At 43.3% G+C, this 12,016-nt stretch overlaps 1 protein-coding gene across 1 annotated transcript in view; it reads left to right on the top strand.

Moving 5' to 3' along the window:
* Dock2 (dedicator of cytokinesis 2) overlaps positions 1 to 12,016 on the top strand; it is a 478,084-nt gene that overhangs the window by 463,937 nt on the left and 2,131 nt on the right. Inside the window, exons 47-50 of the mRNA XM_004637060.2 lie at positions 6,707 to 6,844; positions 8,546 to 8,673; positions 9,510 to 9,681; positions 10,663 to 10,783. Coding sequence (XP_004637117.2) covers positions 6,707 to 6,844; positions 8,546 to 8,673; positions 9,510 to 9,681; positions 10,663 to 10,783 — 559 coding nt within the window. The remainder of the gene's footprint in view (positions 1 to 6,706; positions 6,845 to 8,545; positions 8,674 to 9,509; positions 9,682 to 10,662; positions 10,784 to 12,016) is intronic.

Genomic DNA, 12,016 nt, shown 5'->3' with positions numbered 1-12,016 from the left:
TCAGTCTTGATATTGGTTTGTGTTACACTGTTATTTCTGTGATTAGTCTTTTTAGGGATTTATCAATTTTTTCTTTTCAAAGAACCAATTATTGATCTTGTTAATCCTCTTAAGTTTTATCTTTTATTCATGTCTATGCTTACCTATTCCTTTTGCTCTGAGTATGATTTCCTTTGCTTTAAAATTCTTCAGATTTAATTTTATGACTTTTCAGCGTAAGAATGGTCTTTTAATTGAGACATAATTGGACATCTTTATGTGGCACATTATAGTAATTCAGTATGTGTGCATACTGTGTAATAGTCAAATTAGGGTGATAAGCATTTCTATACCTTTGACCATTCATTATTTTTATATGTTGGTATTTCATACTCTTTTTCACTTTGAAATACATCCTAGAGTGTTAACCTCTAGTTACCCTGCTGGCTACAGAAGCACTGGCAGGTACTCCTCAGCTCTGTGTTTTGGTGCGGCTTGTGGCAGCTCTCCGTGCATCCTTGCCAGCATGTTTCTTTTGGATGGTGGTCATTCTAATCAGGGATGGATGATGTCTCACTAGAGTGTTGGCTTGCATTTCCCTGGGGATTAGTCAGACTCAGAACTTTTTCGTGTACTTCCTAGTCATTCTTCTGTGAAGTATCTATTTTGGAAAATACCTGTTTAGTTCTTCAGCCAATTTTTGAATTGGATTGTTTGGCTTTTAGTGTTCAGCTTTTTCAGTTTCTTACATATTCTGACGATCAATTCCTTGGCAAATAAATAGTTTGCAAATATATTCTCCCATTCTGTGGGCTGTCTCTTAATTATATTGATTATCTGTTGTTTTGCAGAAGTTCTTACTTTGATATAACCCTATTTGTCTACTTTTTCGTGTTTATTTCCTGTGCTTTGGATTCTTATCTTAAATAAAACTCATTGCCAACACTGTTGCCTTGAAATGCTTGTCCTATGTGTTCTTACAGAAATTTCATAGTTCCAAGTTTAACATTTTGAGTTGATTTTTATATATGGAGAGAGGAAGGGATCTAGTTTCTTTCTTCATGCACATCCAATTTTGCCACCACTATTTATTGAAGAAATGCTTTTCTCCATTGTATGTTCTTGATGCTCTGTCAAAATGCACATGAATTAGTATCTGGATTCTCTGCTCCCTTCCACAGGTCTATATGTCTGTTTTGTGTCTGTATCATGCTGTTTTAGTTGTGGTAAATTTGTGCTATGTTTTCAAGTTAGATACTATGTCTCCAGCAGTGTTGTATGTCACCCCTTCTTCTCTAACCCATCCAGGGTTACTTTGCCTAATTTTGGTCTCTTGTGGCCCTATATAAATTTTAAGATTTTTTAAATGAAAGTTATTTGATATTTTGATGAGAATTGTATGGAATCTATGTATTTCTTTGGGTATATAGTCATTTTAACAATCAACATTCTTCTAATCCATGAGCGAGATATCTTTGCATTTCATGTGCATCTTCTATAATTTCTTTCATTGGTGTTTTATAATTTTCTCACTGCAGATATCTTTCACTTACTTGGGAAAATCTAATTCTATTTATTTTTATATCTATTGTGAATGGGATTGCTTTCTTTTTCTCCCACAGCTTAAACACTGATATATAAAAATGCTACTTTTCTGTATCTTCTATTACTGAATTTGTTTGTAAAACTTAAGGTTTTTGATAGAGTATTTAAATTTCTCTGATAAAATCATGTCATCTGCAAACATGGATTATTTAACATTGTTTCCAATTCTAATGCCTTTTATTTCTTTCTCTTGCCAAAATGTTCTTGCTAAGACTTCCAGCACTGTATGAAGAAAGAATGATGAAAATAGACATCCTTATTTTGTTCCCAATGTTATAGAAAATGCTTTCAGGTTTTTCCTCATTTGTATATTGGCTACAGGATTTTTTTAATCAATACCTCTTAGTATCCTGAGATATGTACCTTGTGTACCTAATTTTTGACATGGAAGAATATTAAATTTTAATGTGTTTTCTGTGTCTCTCTAAGTGATCTTACAGTTTTGATCCTTCTGTTGATGTGTTGTATCATGCTTATTGACTTTTGTATTTTGAACTATTCTTGGATTCCTGGATAAGTCCTCCCCAGTTGTGCTGTATGATCTTTCTGATAGGTTGATGAATTTGGTTTGCAAGTATCTTGCTGAAAGCTTTTGCATCTGGTTTCATCAGGGATACAGATCTGTTCTTTTTATGCTGCATCTTTGTCTGGCTTTGGTAGCAGAGTAATGCTGGCCTCATACAAACTTTGACAAAATTCCTTCCATTTCAACTTTTTGGAAAAGTTTAGGAAAAATTAGAACAAGTTCTTTAAATATTTTGTGGCATTTAACAGTAAAGCCAGAACACTTTAGATGGGAGAATTACTGTTTTAATCTCATTATTTATTCTTTGCCTGCTCAAATTCAATTTTGGCAAATGATATGTATTTGGAAAATTAGTTCTGCTAGGTTTTTCCAGTGTTTAGCATAGAACTATTCCTAATAATTTCTTTTTTAAAAATTTACTTTTTTATTTATGTATTTGCTACACAGTCTCACTACGCAGCTTGGACTCACAGTGTTCCTCCTGTTTTCAGCCTCCCCAGCTCTGGGATTACAGGTGTGTGCCGCTACACCTGGACTCTGTCACTGGCTCAGCATGCTGGCTCAGCATACCAACTCAGCATGTCCTGGAGGCAGGGCCAGCATGGCATGTGGGCCTGGGGATCAAACTGTGACCCCTTTGCTTGCCAAAGCAGGCACTTAGTCCACTGAGCTATCTTGCCGGCCCCTAATAATTTCTTGTGAGCCTTTGTATTTCTATGGTATCATTTGTAATGTCTCTTTTTTATCTCTAATATTATTAAGCCATCTGTTTTTCTTCATTAGCCTACCTAAAGGTTTGGCAATTGTTTATACTTTCAAAAACCTGACTTTTTGTTTCATTTATGTTTTATTTCTTTTGAATTTTGGTTTATTTAGTTGTATTTTGATCTTTTTTTTTCTATTCACTAATTTTGAGTTTAGTTTGTTCTTGCTTTTCTAGCTGTTTGAAGTACACTGTTAGGTTGTATATTTGGGATTTTTATTTTTTTGTAGTGTTTACTGATACAAACTTCCCTCTCATTACTGTTGCCATGGTATCCCGTGGATTTTGATAATTTGCCTATCATTTTCATTTGTTTCAAGAAATAGTTTTGTTTCCTTTTCAATTTCTTCCGTTATCTATGTATTGGTAATTTCAGAGGATATTATTTAATGTTCACATATTTGTGTACTTTCTGTTCCTGTTGATTTGTACTTTTATTCCATTGTAGTTTGAGAAAATACCTGATATTTCTGTTTTGTTTTTTTTTTAAAATTGATTGGAGGGCCAGCCAAATAGCTCAGATGATTAAAGCACCTGCAAGCAGGCACAGGGGTCAGGGGTTCAATCCTTGAGCCTACTGTGCTGGCCCCACCCTGGGGGCACACTGACAGGGCAATTGAAACTGGGCGTGGTGGCCCGCACCTTTAATCCCTGCTCTTGAGAGGCTGTAAACAGGCAGATCACTAGGAGTCCATTCTAGTAGTGAGACCCTGAACACCCTGTAGACCTGTCCCTAAAATACAAAAAAAAAAAAAAAAAATTGATTGGAAACTTGATTTGTATCCTAACATACCATCTATCCATGAATAATGTATATTCTGCTGTTATTGAATGAATTGTTCTATAATTGCTCTGTATTATGTTTTACCAAAACCCCGGAGAGGCTTAGGTCTCCCACCCGGTGATATAGCACATAGATGAAAAAAGATAAAGAGATCTGCATTGAAAGACCTCCAGGATGACCAGTTGCTCTCAGTGGAAAAAAAGGGCCAAGAGTCCCAAGTGCCCAAGGCTTTTATTGGTACCAATCAGGGAGACAAGTGTGTGTCACCATTGTGGGAGGGTGCATGGGAAGAGAAACTGTGCAGGCAGAGGCTATCAGGAGAAACCACACAACTGAACCAGGCACCTAGGCTCCCCAGTTAGTAATGCAGCACATAGCTTGGTGTATGAAAGGCTGGCGCCTGTACTACCAGGAACGTATAATTCTTCTTGAGTCCCATGGCCTTGACTGACATGCTATCTCATGTCTTAGCCTTGGAATTTCTCAGGCTCTTACCCAAGACTTCATTCCAGCCATCAGCAGGGGGGCAATTCTGACCCATTTTGCTGTAATGAGATGCATCGGTGCCTTGGTCAAATTCAGTCACATTCTTTTGGACAGTTAAAGGAACATCTGCTTCTACACACCCAGCTCTGCATAGTGAATAGGGTAAAAGTAAAGGTCAGGTAAAGGAGACTAGTGGCTTCATTTCTCAGAAGAAGGGGAATTCTGCTTGGCATTTTCCCTTCAACTCAGATATTTTTGCTGCTTTTCTGTCTGACTGGTATGTCCATTGAAGGAAAGGAGGTGTTGAAGTCCCCAATTTTTATATTAGTCTTTCTCTCACTTTACATCTAATAATATTGGCTTGATATATTTGGGTGGTTTTGTGTTAGGTGTATATAGATTTGCAACTGCTCTATCTTCTTACTGAATTGAACCTTTTATCAACACATAATGACCCTCTTTGCCACTATTTACTGGTTTTGGTTTAAAGTCTGCTTTATCAAATAGGAATATCATTACTCCCACACCATTTGGTTTCCGTTTGCATGGTGTCCAGTTTTTCAGTACTAGTCTACATGTGTACCTTTACTAGGAAACTGAGTTCTTCATAGGCAGCCTATCTCAGGGTTTTGTTTTAATTTTGTACTCATCCAGAATAAGGCTTTTGATTAGTGTATTTAATCCATTGACATTCATAGTTGTTATAGGTAAGCCCTTCCTCCTGTCATTTTGTTAATTGCATTCTGCTTATTTTGCATATTTTTTGTTCTTTTTCACCTCTTGCTATTTTGGTGACTTGGTAGTTTTCCATCCTGCTAAGGCTTAATACTCTTTTGTTTTGTAAATCTGTTCTCCCACTGTGTCTTTTATATTCATGTATTTTCATAATATTAGTTACCCTTTCTTAAACTATAGGATTCCCTCCAATATGTCTTTTAAGGCTGGCTGGATAGTGATGAATTCACTCAGTTTCTGCTTGTGGGAAACACATTTATACTTTAGTTTTGAAGGACAATTTTGTTGGGCATATTGTTCTTGGTCAGCAGGTGTTTTTGTTTGGATTTAGGTTTTCCGAGTATTTTGTACACATCCTCCAATTTTCTATGGGACTTTATGGTTCCCGCTGAGAATTCTGCTACAAGTCTAATGGGCATCCCCTTATTGGTATGTGGGAATGTTTTTTCTTGATGTTTTGAGAATTTGCTCTTTTAGTAGTACTTTGACATTTTGACTATAATATGCCTTGGTTAAAGTCTGTTTGGGTTGAATCTGGGTGAGATCCTCTGAGCTTCTTATATGTGGATGTCTGTCTATCTCTATTCTTTCCTCTTTCTCTGACTAGTTAATTCAAAAGACTGTCCTCAAGTTTAAAAATTTTTCTTTCTGCTTGTTCTAATCTGACAGGAAAGATCTCTGTTGCATTTGTCTACTTCATTAAAGTTCTTGGTTCTAAGATTTCAATTTGGTTCTTTCAGTTTTTGGAAGGGGCTTGAGAATGGGTCTCACTGAGTAGCTCAGGCTGGCCTTGAACTCACAGCAATCCTCCTGCCTCGGCCTCCTAAGTGCAAGAATTATAGGCCTCCTCCACCAAGCTCAGTTTCTTATCATTTGTATCTCTTTGGTGAACTCCCAGTCATACTCCGAATTGTTTTTGACACTTTTTATACTGTTTGTATGTATTCACTTCCATCCCAATGAGTTTTTTAAGACCCTTATTTTAAATTCTTTTTCTAGTATCTTAGATTTCTTTCAAATTGAGATCTATCTCTGAAAAATTATTGTTCTCCTTTAGAGGTGTTGCATTTCCCTCCATGTTTCTTTGGTCTTTACTTTGATGTCTGCTGTTTTGGTGCAACATTTGGGATTTTTCCCCAGTTTTACCAAAAACATTTGTAAGAAAAAAGTGTTCACTTAGACAAGATACAGGATTCTAGGTAAATGCTTTAGGCTTGGTGATAGAGGAGCTCAAAAACATCATCTCTGTGCAATTTGTTCATCTTTGATTGATGTCAACAGTGCCTATAAGGTCCTCTACAGTGTAGACTGCATCAGTTAAGGAAGAAAGTATATGACTTACAAAATGTCCTCAGACTCCATGGAGTTGAGCTCTGGTGACACTTGGGCTTGTGTAACAGCTAAAGTGTAGAGAACTGCAGCCCTTCAGGACAAGTAGAGTGATAGCAAGATTCTGGCACCAGCAGGCATGGTTCCCGAGCCACAGGATGGGAAAGAGACCTTCCCCAGGACTCCAACCAAGAAAGTAGAAGATGCCTGGGCCTGGGACACCAGTAGCTGTAGTTCTGAACCCACAGGATGGGATAGGACCGTCTCCCATGCCCCACTGGATGAACGCAGGTGATGCTGGCATCTGTAGCATTGTGAATCATGAGCTCAAGAGCACAGAGAGGAGCTTCCCTCGGTCCCTGGGACCAGAACAATTGGTTCTGAAGCTTGTAGCACTGTCAATGGGATTCACTGAAGCTCTAAGTGAATTCTGAGCAGGTGGTCTTGACCTAAAGTGCTGGCCAGCTTCAGGCTCATCCTTTACCACCCTTCTCTCTAGATCCCATTCCTAGGAGCTGGGATTAAGATCCACGAGAAAAGGGTAGCTGACAACCTGCGTCCCTTCCATGACCGAATGGAGGAATGTTTCAAGAGCCTGAAAGCGAAAGTTGAGAAGGAATATGGTGTCCGAGAGATGGTAGGGGCGGTCCCTGCACCTGGGGATGGAGGTGGAGGGAGTTGGGGTGGGATAGGGAAGGGTTGTGGAAATCACAGCTGAAAGGAGACCAGCAAAGGAGCCTGCCCTCCAGAAGCTCCTGCCTGTAAACTTGGTCCCTAAAGTCACCTGCAAATAGGCATTAATTACAAACTAGGGCTGTGTATACACCAACTGTGCCTGGAACTGATTACTTATAAAAGCTGCATCACTAAAGCACCTGCTGCGTGCAGCCCGGATCTAAATAAGCACCTCACATCTACCAGGCCATTTGCGCATCATGATACACGTAGCAGGTAGGAATGCTTTCCAGCCCCTTGTCTCTTCTGAGGTTCAGAGGTGTCAAATAATTCGCCAAAGTCTATTGCAAGGGACTAAAGGGTAGAACTGGTACCTGGCACTATTGACTCCAGAAACACTATGTTGGCCACAAGCTGCCTGCCCTCACAAAGCCTTTGGCCTGGTACAGGGATATCGTCACCATCTTTTTCATAAAGTAGAATCATAGAGCATATAGTCCTGTAGAGACCACCGCTCCAACCCTCTCACTTTACAGAGACCGGGAATGGGGAAAGGATTCTTGCATGAGCTTCAGACCTCATGGCTCTTGCTCAAGGTGTTTTCACAGACAGGTCTCCTTTCACAATATTTCCCCTGTGAAATTCTGCAATGCAATTCTGATGATAAACTTTAGGTCAAATTTCCCAGCCTGTGAGTACAGTCCACTACAGGACTCCTCCCCTTCAGATACCAGTTGTGTACTCCAAGAGTCCCAAGCCATCTACACTTGTGCCTAATTGCAAATTTGGGGATTCTCATACCCCGTCACATGTAACAATTTGCTAGAGAAACTCACCAAACTCAGCAACTCACCATACAAATAATCCTAATTTATGATTGTTTGGCTTACCAGTCTCAATTCTACGATGCTCTGAAACCACAGGGCGAACAGCCAATGTTCTATACCTCCTGTGCTGCTAAGCTAGAATCTTCAGGAGGTTAGGTCTGTTAAATACGCCGCTGACTTAAAATGTTTTCACTGTATAATGGGGCTATCCAGATGCAACCCCTGCAGGAGCTGAGGCACTTTGTACTGGTGATTTCAAGTTAAGATACATTCAGGGTGAGCCTGATGGACACGTGCAACATGCATAGGGTGAGATTGAGGAGAGTCCCAGACCTAAAGCTTCAGTGTCCTCAGGATGAGTCCCCCTGTGACACACTGATGTACAATTATAGGGGAAGGTCATCTGAACTTAACTGTCTGCAGGTTTTGCAGGGGTTCCCATATGTAGTTATGACTGATGAATTATTGGCCACCTGTTTAAGATCCAAGTCCAGGCCCCATGCACATGCTACAGCTGGGCTGGTAGTAATGGCTCAAAGACAGCCCTATAATGACTTGGTTGGTCTTCTTGGCATCACTCGTGCCACCCCAGGCCATCTCTTATTAGCATAAAGTCAGGTATGTTCATGGGGCACCAAGAATGAGCAAGACACTCCCATGGTATTAGAAATTTTAAGAATTTAAAGATTAGCTCCTCGGAACCAGAGATAAAGGCCTGTGCTGATGACCTGCTCAGCCCTATAATTCCATCCTGTCTGAGGGTAGGGGACAGGAGGAAGTCTGAGTCCCCAAAGTCTCAGCTCTGGCTGTTAACCATTCTCTTCTCCCCTCTACAGCCTGACTTTGATGACAGGAGAGTGGGCCGGCCCAGGTCCATGCTGCGCTCCTACAGGCAAATGTCCATCATCTCTCTGGCTTCCATGAATTCTGACTGCAGTACCCCGAGCAAGGCTACTTCTGACAAGTCAGTCCCTGCCTCCAGCCATTCCCTGCACCTTTTTTTGCTTCTCCCCAGTGCCTCCTTCCTCCCCGCTTTTCTAACCCTCACATAGCCCATAAAGTTTCCAGGTCTAATATCATTTTTAGAGACCCACTGCTGGCTCAGAGAAGGTGGGTTTTCCTAACCTGTGAGGACTCGCCACCCCTCATCCTTCTAGACCCATCATCTGTGCCTCCTTAGGCCTGTGCTCCTCTCTGATGGACAGGGACATGCCCCACCCAGGGTGAAATGATCCCATCTTGGACTGCCTCCCTGCCCCCACCCAGACCCCTGCTAGGTCCCTCCTCCCTTCCACAATCCCAAAACCTTGGGCTCATCTCTGCCCTCCCCAACTATTCCAGTACTAGATTCTATGTCCAAGTCCAGGCCCCATGCACATGCTACAACTGGGCTGGTAGTAATGGCTCAAAGCCTTAGCCCTATAATGACTTGGCTCCCCAGACCTTATTTCAGAGTCATCCCTTGATTTTCTGCACCTATCCCTCTTGTTGGAAAAGAAGTGAAATTTGAGGAAGTTGAAGAATTTGCCCAAAAGCATTCAATTCAGAAGTGCCAGTGGCTGGAAATCCATGTTTTTAAACAGTATTGTCATCTTACAGTCAGTCTTGCTTTTTTTAATGGCTTGCTACCTTCAATCACATTATATTTTAATTTGAATAATTGCAAATTAAGCTCATGAGTCCCTAAATTTTCTGCTAGGTTAGCTGATCTGCCCCTGACCCTGCAGAGACCTAGTCCCTGCCAGGTGGTTCCATGGAAGGGCTAATCACAGTGCCTCTGCTGTCCCACTTGCCCTTCAGCTTCGACCTGGATCTGGTACCACCCAAGACCCCAAAAGCTGAGCAGGAGGAGCCTATCTCCCCGGGAAGCACACTGCCTGAGGTCAAGCTGCGGCGGTCTAAGAAGAGGTCAAAGAGGAGCAGTGTGGTATTTGCAGATGAGAAAACCACAGCAGAGTCAGACTTGAAGCGGGTAAGTGGTGGAGGTGGCTTCACCTAGCCAACCCTGCTGACAAAGCTCTTGTGCAGGCAGGTCACCCAGGGCTGTGAGGCATGGCCGCATGCCCATAGGACAGTGGGTGCATGAAAGTAGAACTGGGAAGCAGGGAAGGGACATTTGTGTAGCAGGGATAGGTGGATGAAACAGAGATGACCACTGTACCTAGGCCTGGGACTCCAGAGCTCATAGAGGTCCTTTGGAAGGCTGCAGAGAGGATCCCACCTGATGCTGAGCCAGGTGTTCCTATGTCCCCAGCCCTCTGTCCCCAGGGCCATTCCAACCACTACCATCTCAACCTGTATTGCAATCCTTCAGAATTCTGGAGGTCTAGGTGGGGATGCACGGACAGAAACTTCACTGCTCTGACTTTTGGTTTCATAAATTAATAACTAGCAATAACTAATTATTACTAGCAATAAGTAGTAATGAGAGTTAGCATCAGACTGTCCTGCAGTTCAGTCTTCGCTCCCCCACCCCAAGCAAAAGGGCTTATTTTATATTCTAAGGAACTGGGAGGCAGAAAAGGATTAACTTCTACTTTTTTGGGGGGTGGGGTACTGGGGATCAAACTCAGGACCATGCACTTACCAAGCAGGTGCTTATGCTGCTGAGCTACCTCCCTGGCCCTTAACTGTTCTAGAAGGGTCCTCCACAAACTTTCCCAGCGGGCTTCAGAGTTTACTTTTGCCAGAGGCAAAAAGATGGGCATCGCTTGTGTTTCACAGTGTTAGGAAGCACCACTCCTGTGATGGTCTAAATGTGCTCCCTGCAACATCCCATGGAGTTGGGCAGTGCGCAGTGACCAGACATGGTAGACTCACCTGGAAAGGGTGTAACCAGAGCGAAGGAGACAGAGTCATAGAGACCATGCCAAGCCCTCATCCCTGCCCTCTAGGGATCATATCTGCCTCATGCTAAGCCTCTGTGGTATGTGTGTGTGATGTGTTCACCCAGCTCTCTAGGAAGCACGAATTCATGAGCGACACCAACCTCTCGGAGCACACCGCCATCCCTCCCAGGGCATCCATCCTCTCGCAAATGAGTTTTGCCAGCCAGTCCATGCCCACTATCCCAGGTAGGCACCCTGTCACCACCAGCACTAGAGAGTGAGGTAGTTTAGGCTGCCAGTGTGGAGGGGTGAGGAGTGAGGGGGGCTGTCTGTACAGGGTGGAGTGGACCAGACATCCTGGGATGAAAGGCTCTGTTCTCCCCCACAGCCACCCCTCTTCTGATAAAGCATCCCAGAAAGCTCTGCCCAGGCCTGAGGGGGAAAGGTCTGAGACCTGCTACACCTCGGCATCCAGCAGGAGTCCCTGTGCTTTCCATCAGCCCAGCCTCCACAGAGTCCAGAAGCCAGCCCTGGGCATATCCCCAAGACCCATAGCTCTTTTGTGGACCTAGATTTCCAGTTTTGGATGTAGAGACCTGGCCACAATCTTATAGCTGCAGAGGGTTTGCCTGCATGCCGCCCACTTCCCTCTCACGCTCACTGAGGATGGTGGTAGCCCACAGCTGACTTTCTAATTCACAGTGGGGAACCGGTACAGAAAGGAGCGAGCCAGACACTGTGCACTATAGCAAAGACACTCACTATGGTCCGAACGCCAGCTGGTGCCAGGTGCTGCGCTGTTACACTCTGTTTTATACCACAGCACACATGTACAGAGAAAATCGCGCCACTCTCCCCCTCTATGCACATGCAGTGGAAGCTAGGAGAATGGCTGCTTCCAGCACATCCATCTGCACGCTGGCATTCTCTGCAGTCATGTTCATCCTACTAATAGCAAAACCAGCGCTCAGAGTGGTGGCTGATGTCACTGGTCTCTAAGACGCACAGCTGGGGCTGTCACCATCGGCCTTCCAACCATTGCCCAAGATGACACTTAGGTGGGAGGCCCCCAACATTTGCCTTTGGTGAAAAGGAGACGTGCAGGTTGATTGTTGGTGTAGGAAGGTGAAGGGAAAGGATCTGACACTGCCTCCCCATATCTTGGCCAAAAGATCCTGGGTTCCCAGAGGAAGCTGAGGGCTCAGTAGTAGCAAGGACCTCCCACTCCCCTGCCCCCACCTTTCCAGCCCAGAAACCTTGGATAGGGAAGCTTGTCTGACTGATAACCAGGAGGCAGGACCTTTAACTGCAGGGCTTGACAAGTCCCTCCCCCAAGAACACAGCTTCTTCAGCCCCTGAAGCAGCAGAAAATAGGACCTCACCCTGCACAGAACATGTAATCTGGGGCTGTCCACCAGGCCCACGGAGGAGTTCATCTCTCTCTCTCTCTCTCTCTCTCTCTCTCTCTCTCTCTCTCTC

This window comes from Octodon degus, unplaced genomic scaffold (assembly GCF_000260255.1).
Source record: "Octodon degus isolate 3935 unplaced genomic scaffold, OctDeg1.0 scaffold00085, whole genome shotgun sequence".
NCBI classification, from domain to species: domain Eukaryota; kingdom Metazoa; phylum Chordata; class Mammalia; order Rodentia; family Octodontidae; genus Octodon; species Octodon degus.
This window is presented reverse-complemented; position numbering and strand designations above follow the sequence as displayed.